The sequence below is a fragment of the Morone saxatilis genome, unplaced genomic scaffold, assembly GCF_004916995.1.
Source record: "Morone saxatilis isolate NCDOM2014 unplaced genomic scaffold, NCSU_SB_2.0 Contig14, whole genome shotgun sequence".
In the NCBI taxonomy this organism is placed as follows: domain Eukaryota; kingdom Metazoa; phylum Chordata; class Actinopteri; family Moronidae; genus Morone; species Morone saxatilis.
This window is the reverse complement of record NW_023339696.1, coordinates 16670681-16695937: the sequence shown is the minus strand read 5'-3', so window position 1 is coordinate 16695937 and position 25257 is coordinate 16670681. Positions and strand designations below refer to the sequence as shown.

General features: G+C 39.5%; 4 protein-coding genes across 14 annotated transcripts in view; 3 read left to right on the top strand and 1 right to left on the bottom strand.

The window, feature by feature from the left end:
* The first annotated feature begins 719 nt into the window (after positions 1-719).
* LOC118322657 (bryoporin) lies at positions 720-3407 on the top strand. Its single transcript, XM_035654390.1, has 4 exons — positions 720-833; positions 1231-1290; positions 1656-1764; positions 2894-3407. Exons 3-4 carry the CDS (start codon positions 1661-1663, stop codon positions 3321-3323), a joined length of 534 nt encoding a protein of 177 aa, XP_035510283.1. The 5' UTR covers positions 720-833; positions 1231-1290; positions 1656-1660; the 3' UTR covers positions 3324-3407.
* Positions 3408-4165: 758 nt separating this feature from the next.
* Positions 4166-5922, top strand: apnl (actinoporin-like protein). Its single transcript, XM_035655190.1, has 3 exons — positions 4166-4324; positions 4852-4974; positions 5083-5922. The coding sequence occupies exons 2-3, from the start codon at positions 4871-4873 to the stop codon at positions 5537-5539; spliced, it is 561 nt and encodes a 186-aa protein (XP_035511083.1). The 5' UTR covers positions 4166-4324; positions 4852-4870; the 3' UTR covers positions 5540-5922.
* A 7383-nt stretch (positions 5923-13305) lies between these two features.
* ramp2 (receptor (G protein-coupled) activity modifying protein 2) lies at positions 13306-17956 on the bottom strand. Of its 3 annotated transcripts, XM_035655472.1 has the most exons (6): positions 17802-17955; positions 17278-17340; positions 17172-17201; positions 15331-15363; positions 14974-15151; positions 13306-14866 (listed from the first exon to the last, which is right to left on the bottom strand). In XM_035655472.1, exons 1-6 carry the CDS (start codon positions 17860-17862, stop codon positions 14617-14619), a joined length of 615 nt encoding a protein of 204 aa, XP_035511365.1. In that variant the 5' UTR covers positions 17863-17955; the 3' UTR covers positions 13306-14616. The 3 variants fall into 3 exon arrangements, with proteins under 3 accessions (XP_035511365.1, XP_035511366.1, XP_035511368.1); XM_035655473.1 differs by lacking the exon at positions 17172-17201 and having other exon boundaries at positions 17802-17956; XM_035655475.1 differs by lacking the exons at positions 17172-17201; positions 17278-17340; positions 17802-17955 and adding an exon at positions 15605-17140.
* A 3155-nt stretch (positions 17957-21111) lies between these two features.
* ezh1 (enhancer of zeste 1 polycomb repressive complex 2 subunit) overlaps positions 21112-25257 on the top strand; it is a 13647-nt gene continuing 9501 nt past the window's right edge. For 7 of the 9 annotated variants that reach the window (XR_004796466.1, XM_035654535.1, XM_035654534.1 and 4 more), the window contains exons 1-6: positions 21776-21879; positions 22868-23051; positions 23172-23297; positions 23859-23981; positions 24368-24485; positions 24699-24923. Coding sequence is in view for 8 of the 9 variants with exons in the window: in XM_035654535.1 (XP_035510428.1) it covers positions 22872-23051; positions 23172-23297; positions 23859-23981; positions 24368-24485; positions 24699-24923 (772 nt within the window). In the remaining variant the exon portion in view is untranslated. Of the gene's footprint in view, positions 21262-21420; positions 21739-21775; positions 21880-22867; positions 23052-23171; positions 23298-23858; positions 23982-24367; positions 24486-24698; positions 24924-25257 lie in introns of those variants that run through there. The other 2 variants (XM_035654530.1, XM_035654531.1) reach the window with 2 other exon arrangements.

Genomic DNA, 25257 nt, shown 5'->3' with positions numbered 1-25257 from the left:
ATTTTTACCAGTAGTGATGCAAAAAAAACGTTCAATTAAAATTTATTCTTCACCCACTATTATTAATCTTAAAACTACTTTCTTTTTTTTTTTACATTCAACTTATATAGCTATTGATATATAGCAGTGCACCTATTGCTATTTGAATGCAGCATGTCTTTTCACAGGAAATAATGAAGGGCAATGCTGAATATGTTATGTTTGTCAGAGATTTTCTGCCATGGTCACTGGCTAACCATCAGAAAGCAAACATTAACTGTCTGTGTAGTGCAAATGTATTTTTGCAAATGCATGTTTGGTGCCATCTGGTGACTTCAAGCATTGGACTTGAAGGATTTAAAAAGCAAGTTCCAGGCGCCTGATGTATGGAATAGAACAGCTGCCATAATAGAACTTGAATTGGTCTGTAGAATAATGAACACATCTCAAAACACACCAAGTTTGCGAAACATACTTAATTGGGAAGACCCTCAGGCCCTATAATCTTACGGATAAATTGAACACTGCAGTGTACCATGCTGTTACATAATAGATTGTTTTTCTAAGTTGCTCCTACATGGAAGAAGGGCGTGTCTCCACACTCCAGTGGGAGCACAGTCGCCAGTAAAAGGATTTTTGAAATGAGAGTCATACAGTGTGTTGAAATTTGTGACTGATATAGGGAGGTTCCCACTGGAATCTGTCGCTAGCTATCACCTGTAACAACAACATGTAATCAGTTAAGGAATACCTGGGAGATTGTTTCATTCTAAGCATGTCAGAACATGAAATGTGGGTCTTGATGAAATACATGTACTGAAATGAGCTGCAGTTTGTCCCTTAAGAGCAAAGAGGTGAGTTTACTGAGAAAATATGAATTCATGTGAATTAAGGTTTAAACTGCAAAGTAAATGATGATCTAAAATCTGAAGATTAAAATAATTTTCTTGAAATGAGTCCTTAATCCTTCAAGATATAGAGGTGATATCAATACCACCCATGTCTGATGTCAAGGCAAATATGCTGACAGAGAAATGTTTTGTAATTAGTTTGATTTCCTAAATTACCAATATTGATAATATTTACTATGTAATGTGAGTTAGGTGGCCTTAGTACTTCTTTTTGAGTTAGGATTTTCCATAAAGGGAAGGTGTATACTCATTTCACATGGGATACGCCCATGCTTGTGTTGTGAAGGAAGAACTGTAGAGGTGTAATCACACAAGGGAGACTCTTTCCACCTCTCTGCAGGATCTGAGAAAAAGGAACTTGACGCTGCTGTCTAGCAACTTACGTGATTAACTCCAAAAGGTAAATATAATTACTACTTACAGCAAGATTATAGCTTAAGTGTGATCTGTCTGTCTCTGTCTATAGAAAACCTTTTCTAATCATTCTCAGATAAAAGCAGTTCTCATATATTTAGGCTATATTTACATTTTATACACGCATACTGATACATTCATTTCAGGGGATCTAAATGAGAAGAAAATCAGCTTGGTTTGACTATGAAAGTATTACCTTTTCGACTTATGACCTAAATACTCAGGTCTTTTCTTCACATCTGTTATATAAAAGAAAAGTATCTATTTACTGCACAATACTTGGGCAAATGGTGACCTATTAGCTATACATAGATATACAGTTCTAAGCAGTCAGTCCCGTTCCTCTTGTAGCCAAGATGCCAGAAACAGCCGAAGCCGTGTCAGCCACTCTCACCACCAACAGAAACTGCACCATAGAAATAACCAACGTCAGCGGAAGCTACTGCCTCATCAATCCCAAGTAAGTCTGTAAATATATTTACCAATTTAATACATGTGATTAAATGAACAGAAAATTGCAGTGTTCAAACCGGAATGGAGAAAGACACAAAAATGTTTACCTAAAAAAGTACAAATTACTGAATGGCCTGAAACAGTGCATGCAAAGATAATGCATTGAAATTATATTAATTGTAATTTACTTTTTTCTTGGGTAAAATGTATCTCTAAATTGGAGGTCAGTGCAAGTTAGCGAGGTCTACATATTAATCACCTGCATTCACATGTTTTCTGCACAGAGGTAAATTACTGCATAGAATCATGGCTCATGTACTCAAGTTTGATTGGTTCCAGGGAGACATATTCCTTTTCAAAAAACTTTGAATGCAATGCATTGCTTTGAAGTGCTTTGAGAATGCAATGCCTGATTACAGCTAAAACTCAGCATCTTGATATTAGCATGCAATCCCTTCAGAAAAACTCACAAGTATCACAACTTTTTCATAGAAAAAGCAAAGATTTCCTGCATGAAAAGTCTAGATTAATTAAAAGTGGTTATACTGTACTTAATTATAGGTAATGCTCAGTGATATTGTAAGTGAAATGTCGGTGCACAATATTTTTAACATGAATAAATTAAATTTGGTTGGTGCCAATTCAGCCTGTATCAGCAATGCAATCTGCTTCTTCCACTTCTGCTAAAAAGGGGTAAATGAAACAATACAATAAAACAATAAAATAAATAAAAATGAACCATGTGTATTGGAATTTCTACCATGCTTCTACATTTATCTAGCTGTGGCAGGACAGACCATATCTTGGATGGGTGGTTTTCATGTGTGACATCACTTTGCTGCAAACATCCACCTATCCATCATGCAGTGACACACACTGCCTCATTGCACATCGTATGCAGGTACACTCACTGTTGCTTAGAAGTCCACAGGAGTACTTGTACAGTCACACTCCATCCATCAGCATAAGGTATATCAGGTAACCTGGAAAGCCCAACACTCAAAAAGTAAACTGACAATCTCCACAAAACTTACAAAACTCAGTTTTTTCATCAAAAGTCTGGGCAGGATGACATAAAAGTTATCAACTGATTGGTAGTGATGGTAAGAATTTTTCTTCTTCTCTCCTCCTCCTAGGGTGTACATGACAAGTGGCTTCTGTCAGCACCCGCCCCAGCCTTCCATTCGTACCACTAGGACCGAAGTGTGCTCCTTCACCAAGGACGACAACACTGCCACTGGCGCTGTCGGCCTGCTGACCTACGACCTGTTCCATATGCAGAGCCGGGTTTGCTCCGAGCGCATGGCCATCATGTTCTCTGTGCCCTTTGACCACAACCTGTACAAGAACCGGCTGGCCGTGGGTGCGGTTGAGCATTCCCGTGACTGCGACAAACATCTGTACGACCAGATGTATGATGGGAAAGACCTCAGTAACTTTACCCGCTCTGACACAAGTGGCTGTGGGCTGCTATATAAAGCTACATATGTTGATTTGAGGGCTACAATGTCTAGTGTTGGCAAGGCTATTGTTAAAGTGGAGCTCTATGATAAAATGGGCCGTTAGTGTGGAAAATTCTACTGATATTCTGCCTTTTTGTACTTTCTTGCTTTTGTACCCGACAGAATAATAAAATTTCATTTGATTTAACTACTGTTGCATGTTGTCATTCAGCAAAAACATCCTGAGGAGAGGAAGACTGATTTTGCTGTCATCTTTATTTTGTGTCCACTGAAAGATATCAATATCTGACAGCCAGCTCATTGATTCTCCATTAGCTTATTTCTTGGGCTTATGTATATTCCACACTCCCCTTTTCTTTGATTATGGTAATAAAAAATTTAAAAAATGCAGACTCAATGCTTGTTGCTTTGTGTGGGATGGGTTTTTACTACTCAGTATGCTTTCATGATTACTGATGAACAGTAATCATTTTTTAATCTCTTAGCTGGATCCATCCAATTCTAATGAGTAGCAACAGATGGAATATCTGCATAGATGTTTTTTTAATCGGCATGATAACAATATTGTTCTTCACTGGCTGTGAGATTCTCCATCTCTCTCTGAAGTGTGTGGTTTTTGTGTGGTATTTGAAATGAAAGAGGTTCAACAAAAGACAGAAAAAGAGTAAAGTAGCTCCAGAGATGTCTGTCTTAACTTGTATAGTTTTTCTCTGTTGCACAATACCACAGGAATGAGATTCCCAAACCATCTCACTCAGCCAGACATCCATGTACCCACAATCCTGTCGGAGCGTGCTGAGTGGATTACCTAACAGGCCTGCGACACAATAAGAAACTATTTACTCTGTCACAAACTAGGGTGTGGCAGTTTCATCCCACAGGGGAAAACACAGGAACATTTGTTCTCATGGTGTATTTGTGCGGCTGGTAAATGTGTGTTGAAAGAGGGTGTATACTCTCCGACTTGGATTATGTTGCAAGTGGGAGGGTTTTCTGGGTAGTTGCATACATCCTTGTTAAAAAAAAAAAAACCTGTGGGCACCTCCCTTTCAGGTAACTTTTCCCACTCTGGGACTTGAGAGCAGCAACAGAAGTTCTCAGCAGGTAAGTCACTTAGAACATTTGTGAAAAAATTATTTTAAGAGGCATTCAAGAGAAGGGCTCATTAGCTCTTAACTAAGAAATAAAGCAATTTGTAGAGGCATACAGAAGCCTGATGGGGCATTTGTTTGATTTGTTTCTTATATCTGTTGATAAAAGGGCTGATCATTTTCTCTAGCGTTTTCACTCTAACTTCATTATTCTATGCTACTTAGTGCTGTAATTGAAGAGGTACAATCTCTAATGAGGCAAGAAGAGTCTGCAGCTATTCTCTGATTGTTCACAACAGTTTTTAAAACTCATTAGCCTCTGAAATGCATCATCCATACCCATTTCCAGTCTATGTGCACTTTTAAAGGTTAGTGTAATGCCAATACAGCAGAGCAGAGGTCAGGATGACATTTTATGTTGTAATAAGTGGGATTTTTTATGAGTCCCAGTGTTTAGGAGTGGAGGGAAGTGCTAGTCACAGCTGGTATGTTGTTCAGTTCAGCTGGTTAACATCTCAATTACCTTTGTTTGACAAGCAGATCTCAGAGCAATTCCAAAATGACAGAGTCAGCTGAAGCAGTTGCAGCCGATGTGGCCAGCAAGAGAAGTGTTACCGTCGAAATCTCAAATATCACTAACAACTACTGTCTCATCAACCCTAGGTAAGCCCTGACTGTGTTAGAGTCATGTATTTTCAGGCTTGTTTAAAATATGTCCTATAGATCCAAAAATATATCTGTAATGCATGTTTCTATTTGTGTGCTGCTTAGGGTTTACCTCGACAATGGGGAGACATACAACCCACCTCAACCCACAGTGCGCCCTCTAAAGACTGAGGTCTGCACTTTCACCAAGTCCAGCGGTAAAGCAACCGGCAGCATTGGTGTCCTGACCTATGACCTTTTTGAGAAGTCACAGAATGACTACATTGAGACTCTAGCCATCATGTTCTCAGTTCCCTGGGACTACAACCTGTACAAGAACTGGTTTGCAGTGGGAATCTATAAAAAGGGCCGTAACTGTGATAAGGATTTGTTCAAAGAAATGTACTACGAGAAGAAGCAGCAAGAGCATGGGTTTGTCAGGGAGGAAGCCACTGGGTCAGGTATCAATTATGTGGGCAGCTACTTAGATATCAAGGCCACCATGTGCCCGCTGGGCAAATCCATCATGAAGGTAGAGGTGTGGGATAAGCTTTTCACACCCATGGGTCAGCAAGCGTACTAGAGACCCCTCCTAACAAGTGTCCCGTGCTGCAGAATTCATCCCTCCATCTCAAGCTTTTCCCTGGAAGACAGTTTCTAATACAGTCAACACGCATGATTTAACAGATGTATTGTTGCTGACATGTGTCTGTATACCTGGGTATTACCCTTCAGTAAATCTGCTTAAGATCAGAGTTTAGTTTGTTTATATATCCAGGCAGCAATAACCCCCCCTTTTATAGCCAAAGTCTCTGTCTATTTCAATAGCATCCGGTTTTAAAATGGTTTCTTTAGAAATGAAAATCAAAGGATGACTCACCAGAGGACGAGGGCTCATAGCTTAATAAAACATACTGAGAGCTTGTCTGTATTTACCTTGACACTGTAATAAAATAAACCCTTTTCTGAAGCTATTTGTGTATGTCTGTTGATTGAGTTCAGAAAAGCGCAAAAGTGCTTAAAAAGAAATGGAAACTAAAGTTTTTAATGCAAAATTGTGATTTTTGTGCATGCATATCTGAAGCATGCTCTGCATATTTGCAATGGATTCAGAAGGATCAGTTTGAAGTGAAATTTAGATTCAAAGGGTGCCGTTTTTTTTTTCCAAGGGTGTGTCCGTATGGTGCTCTCTTACAGCACCATACTGGCACACCCTTTTCTCATGTTGCCCCGCATTAAAGTATAACAAGCACCACTAATATTTACAGTACACCAAAGATCATGTAAAAATGTAGGACTAAACTAATTAACTGCAAATCGTTAACAAATAGGTTGCCATTTTGTTCATATTTAATATTCTGTATAATTTTTAGAAACGATTATGACCATTTTTTGCATCTTTTCTGTGGTCTCTATGAAGTGGATTTCTATTATATTATATATATATATATATATATATATATATATATATTATATAGTCAATATATATATATATTATAATTTTCTGTGATTTTTAAAATCTGCAACTGAATTGCTAAATTCTGTGGAAGCTTCAGGGTAGCTGAGCAGTCAGAACACCAGAAACTAAACAGACTGATGTCTACAAATCAGTTTTGTGACAAATATATCCTAAATAATGCCTCTACAAACACATAAATGAAAACAAATAGTCATAAAACCATGTGTCATAAAGATGTTTTTAGGAGACTCAGTAGCACAGTAAGTACCATGATGTTTGAACTAAAGAAGGTTTTAAATGTCTGCTTTGCCATCCTGGCAGTACTAGTGGGAACACAAAAATGTGTCTGGAACATATTTACAGGTTAATTTTTTGGAACCAGTAAACTCAAGGAGAAAATGAATTGGTACATTTTCTTTGTTTTTTAGATTATGATCTTGATTATGCAGTAATAGTGACTGAGACAGAAATGGGTTTAGGTGAAGACCCTATTATTTTGACTGCTCAGCAACTCATTACACTTAGTGAAAGCTTTATAATTCTTTAATTGGGAAGAAATGACAATCTTGATGTGCTATCTCATCCTCAAACAACTTGTTTTGCAGTAATGGCACAGCCAATTTTGTGTAGCTACTGTCATTAACCTTAGGAGAATATAGGGTTCTAAAGCAGGAGGCAGTATGTCAGCTCTTAATTTACATCACAGGCGAAGTTATCAGGTTCCCCCGATTGTATTTACAATCTCAACACTGCATTCCTGATTCTGTTTTCCCATTAGATTCATGATGCTTTCTCTGCATTAACTGTTCCAGCCACAATGAAGCCCAGATCAAAGGTTTTTGCTCACTGTCACCGTTGCATTTGCATGAAAGCAATACATAATATAGAGGCATAAACTAGGCCTGTTTAGGCTCAATCCCTGAGGCATTGTAGCATACTGTATTGGAGAAATGATACACGGTCCCTATAAACAGATGGGGATACTAAGCAGAAACTTTTGTTTGTCACAGCTTTAAAATGGTGATAAGTTCCCACACATTCCTTTCATATTTTTCCTTTCAATCTATCCCCTATGTTTACTGTACCTGCACATAAGTCTTCTTTCATGTTTTGTGTTTTATTGTTTGCTGTGTGTGTTTGTGAGTGAGTGCCTTACGTTTGTGTTTACGTACAGTAGGCTAAATGTGTTTGCACGCTTTTGTGATGAGCATCTCTGAGTGTGTACACACGCACCTGCTAATGCAGAGATGGATATTTCCTATCAAATACATTCTTTTGTGCATTATGTGATTTGTATTTAACAAGTCTGACAAAAATATTTCAAGAACAGGTGGGATTAGACTTCTTTGACAGGAAACAAAAGATATGTGAATTTTTTATTTTCCTGTGTAGATAAACTAAAGAGGCTCAGCCTTTGTGGATTGAAACTGATGTTATTCACCACTAAACAGCAGTGAACCTAGCTGTTTGTCATGGTAAAAGCTTCTGTAAAAATCCTTCCAGGATGTTAAAAGGAAGAGAAGGTGGATGAGTGCAGGTGCACCGCCAAAGTCAACACGCCGGCATGTCTTTTCATACGATATAAATCAGTTGACCACATTAAAACAACAGTAGGGCTCAAGTAACCGAATGCAAGAAGATGAGAGAGGTGAAATGGAAAAAACAGGGATTTTGCCACGGCAAAAAAAATCTTACAGCCTGTTAGAGCCCTTCAAATTTTCACATCATATTTTCCTTATTTTGACAACACAAAGGAATGTTTAACTCTTAATTAATTCACTTAGTTGAACTGGTAGTTTTCATGCTACAAATAGAAAGAAGCTGAAGATTGAACGCAGCAGCATGCATCTCCTCTCCCTGTTATCATCGCCAGCTGTTATCAACATCATACAGTGGCGGTGTTTCTTCAGAGCCTAATGATTGATATATTTTAATTTTTCAGACTCTCAACAAAGCTGAGCTGATCAACACATTAACTGGGAGAGTCAGATCAGTAAATGTATTTGCATCAAAGGTTCAGCTTCCAAGTTTGTTTGAATTCATTGAAGTCATTCTGTTTGCTTTGGAACTAAGCCTTCAGTACATGAGAATTGTATTGTATATTGACTCAAACTGGGAGTGCCCAAACCGAAGCATAAAATAATTTCATTTCAATGATCTGAGGTTTGAGTATGAAATGCAGCCTTTTCAACAGCCTGAACCACTATATGCAATACAATCAGGATAATGCATATTCTTCTCTCTCAAAGTGAATATAAGTATACAGTATATGAAAGGTTTCTCAGTGCTATCAACTACTAAATATGCTCTCAAATATTGCTATCTAGTATGGATGCTACTGTATGTTTCACTCGCAGTGGTTCAATAAAAAGTTCTTCACAAAAAAATATTGCCATCTAGGGGCCACCTTTGATATCAAGTGTGCTTACACAATTCACAGCTTAAATACCATAAAGTAGGGAAGGGAAAAAAGGGAATTTTCCAAGCTATTTTTAAAATATCTTTGAGACTCATACTACTACATACTACAGTGACAGTAAAATATAATGTATACATGCAGAGTGAGGACTGGTTTTAAGCAGAGAAGTTTTTGTCTTTGTATCCTTAGAAACCATTATTAGCAGACAGTAGTTTTAAAGCGGATCACCCTGTGTCTTCTCCTTCTATCCTTGGCTCTAAACAAGTCTTGACATCCAGCATGGCCTGGTTGAAAAGTTCACTCTGTGTCCACCCTGATGTGTGTCAGGCTGGCAACAGTCGCCTGCAGCCCCGTCATCGGAGCTCAATTACAGGCCACAGTCTCAGTCAGTTTCCCCTCCAGAGACTCTACCAGGGTAAAACAATAAAGTCAGATGTTTCTAAGCTAGGCTGGAGTTGCATTGTTCTGCATGTTTGTTTTGTTTTTCAAAATTCTGTGGTTCATATTTCGCAGACTGTGGATGAGATGTGAGGGTCGAAGGTCATATTATTCCTAGCAGGCTTTGGGAATTGTCTCATCATGTTAGTTTGTTATTTTGGAGCTTTTCATCATGCAGAATGAAACAGATCTGTATCATGTAACAATACAGATAACTTGGGGGGGGGGACACTTTGTTCGGTCTACAGTACTTTTTCATTATTACAAGAAAATGACCTGCCATGATGTTTCTTTCTTCAAAGGCTATAATGTTGGTGATTCTTGTAATAAATATTTTGTTTTAAAATGTCAGTTTGTAAGATGAAACAAATCTTATTTAATTCCATTTCCTATTTTATTAAACCACCAAATCATCACCAAATGTCATTTATCTTATCACTTAAGTTGAGCTATACAGAAACTACGTCCAATACCAACCCCAAATTTTGTCGTATGTGATACTAAGGTAAAGTATGTAAACTACATTGCATGAGTATGAGCAGTGAAACTGAAAATTGAGCTGTTATTGTTTTGTTTTTGTTTTTGTTTTGAAGAGACAAGATAATAATGCAAACACACACACAATGTTTCTTTTTAAAGCATCTTCAATCAACACTTAATGATAATAATCGATAACAACATGCTCACAGTGATGAACCCACAGAAATGTATCACCTGAGCTGCAATTTAACTGTTTTGCTTCGCTCTCTCATGTTGTCATAGCATTTGTTTTTTGGCTGTCTTTGGCAAAAAAAAAAAAAAAATTAAAAACTGTATGCAACCTTCCCAGCATCAAACAGCAGTTACTATCAGACTGGTGAATATAGTAGAGCATTTAACAGCTAAATAGTCAGATAATTTCCTCAGGAGTTAGTGGACATCAAGAACACAGAGAGTGACTATTGGATTTACATTAATCTACTGCTTGTTTCCACTGCCCCCAAGTGGTGACAAAAGTTATTATTGTAGATTTTAATTATCCATGGATTATTTTGTAGAGACTTACCAAAATGTTTAGATAGTCTACAAACCCAGGTTACAGTCTACAGTGGTGATGTGCTGTGACTCTCCTTGAGCCCCTACATGAGGACTACACATCCTTTTTTACTCTTTATATCTTTATATTCACCCTCTTTGTCTGAGCCCTCTAGTTTTTTCTCTGGTAGACCAAATCTTCCTTCAAGTTGTCCAGCTGCAGCTCCAGGTCTTATATATTTCAGGGACAAATCTTTAAGGCTCTTTATCAAAACAACAATGTTAACCTTCACAGGTTGGTCAGGCCCTGCTCCTTTTCTATCATCCTCAAAAAAATATTTCTGTCTCTTGTCACTCAAATTTTAAGCTGGCAGTGGAATGTGGTTGTTTATGCTATGAATTTCTTTGATTTTATTATGACTGATCGAGCAGCACTTTTGATGTCAAACCTACTTGAATGTACAGTGATCTGCTGCCAGCTTGGTGTCATCCAGCTGAAGGGTCAGCTCTGACACAGCAGGGCCAGCTGCCTGGATATCACACAACAAAGTAATTACTCATGTCACACTGAATGACTCGCATGAATGGGTGCAATCTTTTAATTCTCATCAAGTCTGGCAAAACTCCAGTCTACAAGTGTTCCAATAAACTAGTCGGCGAAAAAAACATGTAATGCAGACAGATTTTTATAAATAAAGACATCTATAAATGCAATAACTCATCAATAACTGGGCTCGCCACCAGGAAGCTGACCTTCTCTGGCCAGCTGTGGAGGTTGACCAGCTGTCACTGATGCTGCTGAATGCTTTTTCATAAGAAGCATTGAAGCTGACACTATCAGCCACCTCAATTATTTCCACAATCGAGGTCCCCAGCCACACAACGTCTACTAAGACTGCCAAAGGAACTAGCAGTTGATGTACAGATGCCCTTACCCGCTGTCCTTCCAACCACTCAGCCAGATCACTGGGACATAACAGTCATCAGCTCCCACGATGAGAAGACCCAGAGGCCGGGACAGAGGCTCCGGAGCCAAAACACACCACCCTGCAACTGAAGACGCAGCTGCAGAGAGGAGGATCTTCTGTAAATGCAATATATGTCTCAGTTCAAGAAAGATGTAGCCATGTATCCTTGGGTGTATCACATATTTTCTCATCTAAAGGTCACTATGAGTAATGTTAGAAAATGCTTAATTCTTGTGCTCAGTCTCAGTTTTCATCATATTCATCATTATTTTCACTTCAGTAATTTTCACCAATCAAGTATAGTACATAATATTTCCTCTCTAATTTGTCAATCAGAACTATCTCTGTCAGATTTTACATAATAAAATATATCTGGAGGACTGCAGGCATGCTCCCTGGTCCATTTCAGAGAGCAATTCTACCCTAACAGCATCAAGTCAACCCACTTCAGTGTCAGCACAGATCACTGAAAGGCCCATGGGACTGTGTTCAGATGAGCTGATTTATATACAAGTTCAGGTATCTTAAAATGTTCTGTAATTATCCTGTGCGTAGCTAAGGGGCTGGACAATAACCTCTTGGCCTTATACTGCTTTGAAAGATTCCTGGTGATAGCAGTATAGCTGCAAAGAAAAGCCCAGATCTATCTAAGGACATCAATTTTGTATTGTCCAATTTTACAATTACAATCACAGACATTTTTGTGCTGTCACATACATCATATATATATATATATATATATATACATATTATAATATTTGAGAAATATTCCATTGCTCATAGAAAAAAACGGGGCCCCCTTAAGCTCACCTGGTAGAGCTGGCACCCCATGTAACAAAGGCTGAGTCTGCAGCAACCATGGGTCTGAGTCTGACCTCAGGCCCTTTACTGAATGTCATCCCCTCTTTCTGTATCCCTTTTCCTGTCAAGCTTCAGCTTTCCTATCCAATAAAGGCAAAAAGCCCAAAATATATATACTATATGTTACAACTCCAGATTTTGCCTGAGAACCATCAAATGTTTAGGTTTTTTTCATATCTTCTTCTTTTCAAAGTAATCCAGTGATAGTTGTCTGTACAACTGCACGGTACACTGCACATAGGATCTGTCAGTATCAGACATCCAAAGCCTCTAGCTCAAAGATTTAAAATAGGGAAATTAACACAAAAATTATTTTACAGAACTGAGTGCAGGTATAAATTAGTTCTCAACTTTGTCACTAGTTTTCCATTCCTCCTTAAAACTATACTGAGGGGAAAAAAGGTAACTCTGGGTTAACATTTTTTTTAAAAGTTAAGTTAACCTTTTTTAACATTTAACTTTTCTTTTAGTTGACAATCATGTTGGTAACTGCTAGTATTAAAACTTGCTACTGAGTCATGAAGCAGTTTGTCACTATATCACATAAAACCACTAGGGGGCAAGGTTTCCTGACTGATAAAAACAAATGTACTCTATATTGACCTGGGATATTTGACTTGTGCACTGTACGCATGCACATATTGTTTTGTGAAACAATCAATGTAATGTGAACTATAAAATATGATTAATATCGTTTTCACAACCACATCTTGCAAAATGGCATTAGGAATGGTTTCTGGCTTGCTGTAACAATAAGGAGTAGCCTAACACAGAATTGCATGAGATCAGAAGGGGGTGGGGAAAAGGATGACCCGACATCTAGAGAGGAAGAAGGTCACCAAACACACTTTCCCACCCAGCCCTGCCAGACATACACAAACGCAGGCCCACCCTGCAGTGTTGTGTTTGCCAGATGAGGGTGTGATACATGACTGCTGTCACTGCTTCCTTCACTACATCAGCACTTGCACAGCATAGCAACTGCGCCACAATATACCGTGCTGCTCGTTGAAGATACAGTGAAACACTACCTGAGGCGCAAAGCAGTGCTATCTGCGCTGCACTTAAGGGAAATGATTGTTTAATCAAATACTGACAAAGGTTAAAGGGTACTTTTGCCAGAATGATACCGCAATTTTGCTGGTTTTCATTTACTCGACAGTCTAGATAAGTAACAATAAGAAGCAGTAAATATTTCAACTGTAGATTTAATTGCATAAAATATTAAAAAAAAGTATATCAAAATACATACAGTTCATGGTGTGAGAGCAGGTAGAATGTGTTCTCTCAGACAGTACAGTAAGTCTATTAAGTCCTGACAATGGCAGAAATAAAACACAGTATATAAATACACAATTTGTTTCCAATCTGAAAGCACTTATCATGGCTTTACCGTCATTCAATACTGATTGAAACATAATCATATTATCGTGATCAGGCAGAAGATAACATTTTTATCTTCTTGTCGTTGCTCAGTGTTTATCACTATAAGACAATATCTATTTTTCTGAATTGGGTGGAGATGTTAGATCCACTTTGCTTCAATTAGCTCACCATATAATCATGAGGATTGTCATTGTTTGGACAGAGGAAAGTGCTGAAGGATTTCTTAATGTTCAGAAACAGACAATACCAGGAAAAAGATCTACTTTTCTACACATACCCACTCATTGTGTCCCATCTGTAACCTCTGACCCCAAACCTTACATACACTGTGACTCACATAACCAGATCTGTACATCAGACTTTACTCATTTTCCTGTCCTCCCTGTCCACATAATAAAGACCCTTTTCATAAGACAAACATGGACACCTACCTGTATCCAATTCAGACATAAAAATGTTTTAGGTTGCACATGTTCTCGGCATACATACTGTACATTGTCTAATTAATGGCTCAAAGCAGTGTTTAGTTTGAGTGGTAGTAAAAAAAAATGCATAAAAAGAATTCAGCAATAAAACATATCTTGTCTTTTATCAACACAACTGCTCTCCAACATAATGAGGAGTGTCAACACAAATATATTTTGCCTTTATTTTTGCAAGCTCTGGAGCTTTTGTTAACATAACCCTGAAACCCTAAAAATCAAGCTCTGTGTTTTTAATAGTGTGTGCAAATTGAATGTGACCAATATAAAAAGGTTCAGATCTTGAGTCAGGTGGTTGAAAATATAACATTTGTCACAGTATGGTACAGAAATTTAGAATAACATAGATTTCGTCACAGTGAGTATCTGCTAACATCAAAGTATGTGTTATTGAACAGCCGCAATAACGCAATAATAAAAGTGATGCTGCAGATTATGACATTCACTCTACATCAGTGTCATCTTCTCGATTTCATTTTTCTCTTTGGCTGATAGTCCTTCAGTCCTCTCTAAAGTCACTGGTGAAAAGAAAGCGCAGCAGTACATGTGTCCTCAGGTTGAGATACGAGGGAGAGGGTAGGTCAAAAGCATAATATTCTTGGTGACAGTGAGCAGAGCAGAAATTCAGGATTTTCAGGAGCTGCCATCCCCATTCTTGGTCTTAAGCACCACTAGGCTAACCATGATGGGGATCAGGCAGATGGGAGTTATCACCAGGGCAAAGACGATGGATGGTGATGGGTCGCTTAGCTCCTCTGTTGGACAGTCCTTGAAAAACTCTGCGTGAATGTCCACAAAGGTCTTTTCCACCAGAGGGTTGGGCCATGGGATCAGGAGACAGTCAGATATCTCCTCTGTGCAATAGCTTAGGTCACTATACAAACTGCAATGTGAAGACAAGGAGTGTGTGGTAGATTATTCAGACATTGGCAAATATTTAACAATATCTTGTTAAAAATAATTAACTGCAAATATAAACACACTACTTACCCACTCACGTTACGCCAAATGCACCACTCAGTGTTGTTTAGTGATGCCATCGAATTGTTAAATTTCAGGAGACATACATGATCAAACATGATGGAAAGGCAATCCATTGTTGGTCCACCAGAAATACTAAGACAGATTTCGCAATATTCCATACAAAGGTGAGAATTATTCCCACAAGCTGCATGAATTACAGAGTTAAAGAGAGAAATAGAAAAAGAGTCACAAAGAAAAAGAGAGACAGATTAGAAAATGACAATAAAAGATCTCAAATAAAATCAAATAAAATCAAATTCTCTGTTGATAGAATGATATAAGGTTGTGTATGACTATGCATAGATATGAAGTAATGTCACCTACCAAATGGCAAGGTAGACTGTCCATTAGTGGTATCTAAAACAGAGAAAAACAAAATTTTTAGATTAAATACCCTTACATCAAACAGTAGACTATATTGGCAGTTTTCCAATCTGCCATTAAATGCCCCCTCTAACTCAGTTTAGTAGAAGTTCATCAAAGACATACATTCTAAACACATGCAAAGAGTATTTTTGTCTGCTGTAACTCATGAGTTTCTTCACTTCTAATACTGAGGCAGACATTTACAACTGTAGAAGGGAGACCACACACTCACCGGAGAGAACGGAGAGGAATACCCCAATGAAACCAAGCGCTCCCTTCATGTCAGAAAAAATGAATAAAGGTGCGTTTTCCCCAACTGATGACCATGTATAATAAACCTAAACTTCTTAGAGTGTATACAGCGAGGCATAACAGGAAACCCGACAGGATGGAAGAGACGCAGTGTAACCTTCGGTTACCAGATGTCCAAACAGTGTTACCCGCGGTTAGCAGATGTTCTTCGAAGATCTGTCTGACGGCCCTGCGCCTTGGCAGCAGCTCTTCCTCTCTCCAACACACGTTTCTTTTGGATTTTCTTCCTTTTTTAAAGGGGTGGAGGCAACAAAGATTGTCCTCTCCATTCTCCCAAATAAAAGGGAGCACACCCAAGCTGGGCTGGACTCACATCTGAAAACCCTTTACTCTTTAACTCTTGTTCTGCTTTTTAGTCTCAGTTTCTCACAGTCGAAGGCCTGGCCAGCTCACAGCATGTGATTTATTTGCCTTTTGGGCTGCCTCTGCCAAATAGGAAACATAAGTAAACATTTAGGGCTTAGCATTTTGGGGTGGATGTAATCATGACTCTGCAGGGTGTGCTGCGCAGACAGCCATGATTTCATATTTAGGTTAATTTGACCAAACCTGGAAGAAGTTATTAGTCAGGTCTGACCAGCTGTTTAAGAGGCAATCTATCTTTATACACACTACTAAGGAAACAAAAGTGTGGGAAACTTTAGTTTTTCATGTAATGGGGAGCTCATGAGTGTGACACATCTGTAAGGTAGTTTCTTACTGTCACCACTCACCACTTTAAAGAGCAGTGTGAGAGAGGTGGTTTCATTGATTGAATGAAAAATGAAATGTATGGTTCATGTTTTCTCACGACCAACTAATTTATGTCACTAAATCCACATGTTGGGCCTCTCACAACATCTGTTTGCTGAGCAGCATTTTGATTTAGTAATGACATCAGGAAATGTGTCTTTTCAGCAAAGGAGGAGCTCAGAGTTGGGGGGAGTTGGCAGGGGGAGGAGGGGGGACAGTCAGGGGAAAGGGGAAAAAAAGGAAGGCACATGATGAGGAACAGTGAAAGGGGCGCTGCTCCAAAGTTCCAGTTGTTTCACAATTCAGAGTTCATGCGTTGATCACAGACGTTGCATGGGGTGAATGACGAACAAATTCAGGAAGTTGAGCCAGGTGGGGGCTGCTCATAATGAGGTTTAAGTTAACCTTTAACCCCAAACCATTATGGGCCTCATGTCTACTGCTGTTGACCCCTCACTGGTAGAGACCTCCCCAGGAGTTTGTCTTGGATTCACATGATAATACACACAAGGCGATCTTGGCAGAAAGCAGGATCTCTGAGCTCTGCTTTCTGTGTTTGTCAGTTCTAGGCCAAGCAAATGAGTTTAAGGAACTGATCAAAGACAATCCTCCAGTGGACACAAATATATAATCACTATTTGTAACTGTAAATTATAGAACATGTAAATATGATTCATGTATACCTACTTATCAAAATAAGATTAAATCAAAACCTAACCATTAAGATTGTAGGTGACTAAAATAAGTAAACTTACTAGCAATCATCATCTTGGTTGAGTCATATCCTGTAGAGAAAGGAGTTTAGGTTAGTCTTTTCAGTCATGCTTAGACATATTGTTTTATTTCTTAAAATATACATACCTATTGTTGTGACAGGTTGCATTGCTACATTTTCATCAACCAGACAAACCACTGTTGTACATCCTGCCATAAGAGAAATAAAGCTGTAGGGTCAATGAATCCTCCCTCCTTCCTGCCACTGCTTTAAGGAAATCTCATCTCAAGTACATTTAAACTCATAATATATTCTCCTCACACAAAAATCAAAGATATTATTTCATAAATAGTAGCAATTAGTAACTACACTCTTAAAATAAACAGCGACAATCTGGTCATAATATTCTCAACAACTATTATAACACAGAATGTAAAACAAATTTCTGTCTTAGCTTGATCAATATAACTCAATGACCCTTAAAGCAAACTGTAAGTATAAAGTAAAGTAAAAGTATAAAACTCAATCACGAGACTCACAAAGCTCCTTTCTAAAAGCCACTCAATCACTGAAAGCCCCTATGCATTCCTCTTGAGAGGTGAGATAGAGGGCAAGGGAAGAAGTTATATCAAAAGAGTGAAGAAATGGACAGTGTAAATCCTCTACTTACCCCAGATGAGAAGAGCCACAAAATACCCAGAAAATATAAGTGAGAAACTAGGGGCTGTCATTTTGCCTGACAATGCTGTGTCCGTCTTCCCTGGTTGGTAGGGATTACATATCTCAACCTTTCTGCAGGAAGTCTATATAAAACAACAGGAAGCCCTCATTTCCTAGGTTGGGCGGATTCACACACAGAGAGCCTCTGATAAGGTTAGAACTACTGTGGTCCATCGGTACACCACCATCACTCTCTCTCTCTTTATCTTCTCTCATCCCGCCCTCTGTTTCCAAACAGAAAGAGAGGAGTTGGGGAGAGTCCCACTCTTTCTTTTCCTCCCACCCTCTCTCTGTCTCTACCTTTGCCTTTGATTAACATTTTTATCAGTACAAGCAATATTTAGATGTCAATAATCTTGACTGAAAGGACTCATGCAGTTATTTGAATATCTGACAACGACTTTTTTATGTTGCATGTTTCGCTTGAATGGAAACTTGGAACAGTAATTCTGCATTGAGTAAATTTTATCACTAGGAGCCATGAAGCCAATGAACAGCAGAAGAGGTGGTTGTTAATCAAAATCCAAAGGATTTTTACTGCTATTACAGAATATTTTATTCTAACCCAAAAACTCTAAATAATGAAAGTACAAACAAATTGTACATTTACATTTATGAAGAGCACTCAACAGAGTTTATTCCACACATTTTTCTTCCTTGTCAAATGGTGCCTACCTTACCCACAACACAACTCAATTCAGTTGGAAATTTGGGAGTATTATGCTAGTGGTGACTAATGTCATTAGCCTCAAGCAGCTATAAGGACCTAGATACAGAGGTCACTTCTTTCTAATTCCGTACCGTCTATTTTTTTAACTTGAGGTCATCATCTCTAACCAAAGCTGATTCAAGTGACATCGCTCAAGGTAAGACTGAGGTAAGATTTTGCACAGCTCCTGCCACAAAAGGCAATAAAACTATATTCTCATATGAAGTGGTACTCCCCAAGATCAGTAAACAGACTTTCATGTGTAACATTGTTGCAGTTCCACTTTAATATGTCATCATTGGAGGCTAAATCTTCCAGATTATGGATTTGTGTTTTTGTTGTTGCATGAGATTTACTTGAACACTGGTGGTAAGTAAGGAATATGTTTCTTTGTATCTGTGTTACACCATCAGAGCTGATAACAAGCACCCCCACATACCTCCTCTGACTTTGACGTCACACTGAGCTTCTGTGCTAAAGAGGGGCTGCAGGGATCTCCAGTATGAAACTGACGCACTTATCCACGTCACTGAAGGATGAGTTCTCTTTCTCAGCTCCTTGGCTTGGGAGAAAGCCAGGTACTGTAGCTCAGGGCCAAAGTTGCTTCCCCTTTTCATTTCAGTTTAAGGAGGCCTCTCTTTTTGACTTATAACTGCATTACTTTTAAAAATCCCATAAAGAGATACTTAAATCCATCTGAATCAAACTTTCAGCGTAAGTGAAGTTTAATAGATAAATGGATTGGCCTGCGAGGAGGAGCTTAATACATTTTAAATGTTCTGTTGAGGGAAGACACAGTGCAAGTTTACTTGGCAAGTGCTTTTACATCAGTCAGTTTTAAATGACTTTAGACTATTTCCTCAGCTACTTTGTGAATCTTTTAATCTCCAAGCCTTTGTCACAGATCATAAAAGGTGCACCATATCTGAAGACACAAGTCCCTCAATGAGAAGCGCCAAGATCAACACACACAGTTTACATTGCAAAGAATTAAAAACGTCCTGCTGGTAAGGGCCTCACTCCCAAAGCTTATCTTCCTATGAAAGTTTGCTTGTTTGACAGCTCAGTATCAACATGGCACGAGCTATTTCAAATACCACTGAAGGCACGCCAAGCCAGCTGAGATACTTCCGCTCACTGAATGCATAATTAATAACCAGGAATGCATGACATTAGCAGAGAGCAGAAAGGATCAACAGCAGCACAGCAAGGCACTCATGTCGGTTTAGCGTAATATCAGACCAAACCATGCCAAGCCACGTTTCTTTGTCCAGATTAGAGGTGTATGTTTGAGCACACGTTGTGTCATGGGATGAAAAGTAGCTAAACAGTGCCATCTAGTGTGCCAAACAAGTAGCAATTTTGTGATTTCATTTTATCCATTTTGTATTGTTGTTGTTTTTTTAAGAAATTCACCAGAAAATAAATAAACTGTTGTAAATATTCACTGAATAATAAGCACTTAAATTTTAACAACTTGTAAGATACATTACATTTGACAGTATAGTTTACATGTATGCCTACACTGATATTCGACTTCCCAAAATTGACAACACACAATTATAAATATGTGAATAAAGAGTCACTGAAACAGTCGTGAGAAATGACATTCACTCTATTCATGAAAATATTGTAGTTAAGTCTCAAACACCCTTGGAATTATTGAGGGTTTTTTTCTCTTTGAGTTAGAAAGCTAAATATCAGATGTTTTCCTAACATCCTGAATTCCAGTGTCTGTGAAACAGAGAGGTTTCTGTTAGAATATCTATTGTAAGTTGTCATAAATTGATGGATATTCAATTATAACATGCATCATTTTGGTTATATGGAAAAAGCTTAAGTTTAAAAGATAAGTGTTCCCTGCTTCTCCAAAGACTATAAATGAAATGCTGATCTAATACTTAATGATTAATGCTTAATCATTAAAACTATGGTGAGGTTTACAGTAGGTAAACTAACAAGTCCGGATAAGAAAATTAACCTCATTTGGATGGGAAACATCAACCAGCAGGCGGTGAGTTTAAAGTCACCTCAGGAAACTGCTGTCACCTACATGCTGAGTGGAGGTGTTGCATGTGCCTCTGAAAGGAATTTGTTTGTTTTTTTAAAGTTAATGTAACGTATCTGTAACACAAGCCAAGTGCAGGTAAAGGCTATAACACATGCTCTAAATAATTAATAATCACAACATGCTCCACTGATCTCACTCTACCACCAGTTTGCATGTGGTTTGTTAAAGGATGTGACATTGGTGAACTTTCCAACACGCACAAGATATATTTCATCACCATCTGTGTAAACATTTTAAAATCAGTTTTATATTTACAGTAGATGTTGATATAGGCTATCGTTTAAGGATTGCTTTGTAAATTGTGGCTTTAAATGATGCCGCTCCTTCCACTCATCAGTTTAAGCATTACCACAAACATGTTTTCCACTGAAGTTAGGATTTTACGTGGAGTACGTGACAGCATCATTTTCCCGAGGTCCGTCATCCACCCCCCCTCCCCCTCTCTCTCTCTCTCTCTCTCCCAAAACAGAAGCTAAAATGCGTTGAGCTCCCCCTGGAGGAGGAGTGCGGAACAACAGCTAAACTGTTTCCCATCCGCTAGAACTCCACTGTAGGAGTTTTGAACTATTGATCCTTTTAAATTCTTTCTCTGACACACTTTATTTTGTCTGCTCAACCTGCGCAACCGGGGTAATTATTACTATTATCTAAATATGTTTTCCAGTTTTGTGTGCCGTCTATTTTGCCTTGCTATTTCAAAAATCACTATAACATTCCTGCGAGATTGCTTCATGTATTTATTTTACACATGAACACGCCGATCTAAACCCGTATGAGTGTTATGCCCTCACGCGTTTAGATGGCGATCTAGCACTCTGGACAGTTGCATCAGTTCCTGTGTGTGCGTGTAAATGGCTGTGCCGTGGCTGCTCCACGCTACTTTTTATTCCCAGGGCGCAGAATAGTCATAAATCCTCCTCTGCTAGGAAAGGCTGTGATCATAATAAAGACGTCACCCTCCTGCTCGGGTTGGCTCAATCCAAGCCAAGTGCGCAGCTATTTGTAAGCTACAACAACAACAACCTCCAGCACCATGCCCATGGATAACGTAGGGATTTCTCTGAGATCCCCTCGCCGTGCGAAGACGATATCTGCGTCAGATCCATAGTAAAGACTGCCTTTAATTTCTCCGGATCTCTCTACTAAAAAAAAAAAATACAGANNAAAAAAAAAAAAAAACAGACAGGGACTTGATCGCGTTGCGGGCTCCTGTCGCAACAAATAGGACGCAAGACTTGGATTTTAAAGGTATTTAACAACTGCGACACTGGATATAGATGTAGACGTGCACACGCGTCCGCTACAATAACGTGCTGTCATTGTGGTGCTCGGTGCGCACGTCTTTAAAGTATTCCACATTTAAATGGATACTGTGTAGCTACGGGGCTGCAGCTACAGGACGTAGCGCACTTCATAGCTGTGGCTGAAACGTGTGCACGACTCATAGTCCAGGAAAAAAAAAAGCACTACAGCAGTTTCCCGAGCTCAGTTTTAGCTTTGTACTTATTTTTGATCATGATTTAGCTCAGAGAGGGAAGTTGATGTTCACTAATGTGATTATGAAACACAGGAAAACTGTACTACGCACTTTTCTGCTCCGCTTCATATTGCTTTTCTGAAGAGGCACGCCCACTCCTGAGCAATGTGCATGCCCCGTGCTGTAAGATTAATAGAGACTTGAATTATTTGTGTACACATGATGAGTCTGTTCGTTCATTATTTGGTGTGTGGCCATCCATGATTGAAAAAGGACCAACGGCAGTCTTGCCCTAAGCAGTTTAAAGCACCCGTGAGGAAGACATTTTTTTCATTTTGTGTCAGTTTTGTTTTGCCAACACAGGGGGGCACTCTTCCACAGAGTTCCAGTAAGGGTGAATGGGGAAGTTTTATGTCTGTGAGAGGCAGAGGGAGAGAGCGTGAAGTGCTTAGTGTATAGTAATAAAGGGATTGTATGCCTATCCCACCTAAACAGTCAGCTATGAGCATACTAATACTTAATAGCTGTTTTACTGAGAATTTGCCTATTGTGATGGAACAGGTGATGCAAACAGTGATGACTTCACTAAACGTTCACTATTGAGCATACATTTTGTAAAGCCTTGAAAGAGTGTTACTAGGAAAAACTAATATTTTGCCAACAATCATTGTTCTGAAAGTGTTTTCTTGCACTATTTAAACACCTTTTTGGGATATAAAAGCTTAGGTTGATAACAGAATTTACCTTGTCTTTTTAAAGAGTCATGGAAGAAACAGCTTCTGCAGCTCCAGCCCCCAGCACCGGTGCTGCCGCACTAACCCCAAGACCTCAGCCTTTCACCTTTGCACCCACCCGCAGTCTGCTAGAGTGGAGACGGAGGGTCAAGTCTGAGTATATGCGCCTTCGCCAGTTAAAACGCCTTAAAAAAGCAGAGGAGGTTAAGGTGGGTCAATTTGATTACTGACAATTCTGCCTGTGGTTCTATTTACACATGTGTACTGTATGCATGGCGTGGGAGGCTTACAGTATGAGTGACATGCTCTTTGTTCTGTTTTGTTTCTAGACCTTGTTCATGTCCAACAGGCAAAAGATTGAGCAGCAGACAAATCTCCTGAATGCAGAGTGGTCCCGACTCAGGATTCAGTCCATCCCTCTGTCAACTTCTAGTGGAGCTCTGCCCAGCAAGAAGGTGTGTGTGTGTGTGTGTGTGTGTGTGTGAGTGTGAGTGAGAGAGTGAGAGAGAGAGAGAGGATTATTTTACTCTAAAGTGAGTAAAATGACAACCACTGCAATAACTTTACATACCATCCCACCTGCACTGTCCTGCTCTGTCTTCACATTTCTGCTTTGTTAGTAATCCAATCTGTTATTATTGTGTGGATGCGCTGTGAGAAAACTCCCCATGTCCCTCTTGTCGATTCCTCTTCTCCAGCACCAGTGTTCTGCTCTGATTCCCACCTGGCAGTCAGGTGTTACTAAAATATCTCAGGCCATAGCTCTCTGCCAGAAATGGATCATATGGCAGCCTAAAAGTGGTCTCTGGCCCTGCGGGAGCTAGTGAGGGCATGTCAGCATGTGTCTCTTCCCACATGCTGTCAGGATCCGACTTTATTGTGTTTTCTGGGTTTACTTTTCCTGTTGGGGGTCAAGCAGCATGTGGATCCGATTATATAGTTATAAAAAAATCCAATAATGCTGAGGACTGTTCTATTGTCTTGTTAAGCCCAACCCACCTCTGGTTTTCTTACAGATGTGTACAGTGGAGTTTGGCTTCCCAGGATTCAAAGCTCAAGCCATTGCCATGAGACCATTGTCAACAGTGGCAGGAATCCCCTTCATGTACTCCTGGTCACCTCTCCAGCACAATTTCATGGTATGAAATAAACCACATTGTGTTGTGTGTGATGCAGTTTAAGTGTTATTACAAGTGCAAAGTACACTTCATGTAAGATTTTACAGCGGATTCCAATTTAAAAAAAATTTTATGTGTTCAATGGATGTGGACATCCCTCAGTTGGATGAAATCAAGAACATAACATCAAGCTAAAATCAGTTTTTTCCCAGTCCATTTGTGTACATTTATTGGGCTGAGAAATGTCCAGAGGCAGCACCATGGGAACATTTTGTGAACTATTGGCTATTAACAGGTCAGTATAGTTACTTTGACATGCTTGGTCCTTAAAAGCATCACAGGTAGTCGTGTGACATGCAGCATCTGCTGGTTGCGCACCTGTCTTGACAGGAGTTTGTGTTTCTCAGGTGGAGGATGAGACATTCCTTCACAACATCCCATATATGGGCGACGAGGTGCTGGAACAGGACGAGGCCTTCCTGGAGGAACTCATCGACAACTATGATGGTGTCCATGGGGACAGAGGTGTGTGTAAGATGCCTGCATAAACACCTGGCATAACACCTGGTGTGTGTTAAGATGCCTGCATAAATCTGTACTGTACATCACTGCAACATTCACTTCATTATATGCTGATGATGCAGATGATGTCCTCATTTAGCATTACTGGAAGTCTATGGAAAAGAGAAAAAATTTAAGCCATTGGCACTTGGCTCTGACATGTCAACTTTGTCCCAGAGGGGGGGTTCATCAGTGACGAGGTCTTTAAAGAGCTGGTGGAGGCCTTGAGCCAGTACTCTGACCACGAAGAGGAGGAAGAGGAGGAAGCAGCAGCAGCGCCAGAGGTGACGGGAAAGAAGGAGGACGAGAGAGTGATGAGGAGGAGCTCAGTGGAGGGTTCAGAAGAGACCAAACCTGGTACTGTGGCATTCATCAAGAGAAAGAGGAGGAGCACTACTGAGGGTGAGCAAGTCGTCAGCTGTGTGTTTGTGTGTTCAGACTTTGCCATGTGAGAGAACAAGAGGGCTGCAGCACGAACAAGGCTCGTACTGTTCCTGTCATTACACTGTACAGCTGCCACAAGGTCGCCCTGCCACAGCGGCTCTTGCACAGGCATTGTTTACTTTAAAGCTGCCCCTGTGTCCCTGCATGTGTGAGGGAACCTGTTTGTCCGTGACACTGATATGGCCCAGCTCTAATTACGGAACTTAATGACCTCTCGTACCAGGCTTTATGGGAAACTAGGCTGTGCACACCTGGCTACACAGTCATTCTGGTCTACTGGTACACAAACCAT

What these genes read in the sequence shown, in the direction of transcription:
- LOC118322657 (XM_035654390.1), top strand. Translation starts at nt 1,661, where the DNA reads ATGCCAGAAACAGCCGAAGCCGTGTCAGCCACTCTCACCACCAACAGA. An exon ending in TACTGCCTCATCAATCCCAA is followed by an intron (nt 1,765 to 2,893) that starts GTAAGTCTGTAA and finishes TCCTCCTCCTAG; the next exon opens with GGTGTACATGACAAGTGGCT.
- apnl (XM_035655190.1), top strand. Translation starts at nt 4,871, where the DNA reads ATGACAGAGTCAGCTGAAGCAGTTGCAGCCGATGTGGCCAGCAAGAGA. An exon ending in TACTGTCTCATCAACCCTAG is followed by an intron (nt 4,975 to 5,082) that starts GTAAGCCCTGAC and finishes TGTGCTGCTTAG; the next exon opens with GGTTTACCTCGACAATGGGG.
- ramp2 (XM_035655472.1), bottom strand. Translation starts at nt 17,862, where the DNA reads ATGACAGCCCCTAGTTTCTCACTTATATTTTCTGGGTATTTTGTGGCT. An exon ending in GCAACCTGTCACAACAATAG is followed by an intron (nt 17,202 to 17,277) that starts GTATGTATATTT and finishes CTTTCTCTACAG; the next exon opens with GATATGACTCAACCAAGATG. An exon ending in AACCAAGATGATGATTGCTA is followed by an intron (nt 15,364 to 17,171) that starts GTAAGTTTACTT and finishes TCTCTGTTTTAG; the next exon opens with ATACCACTAATGGACAGTCT.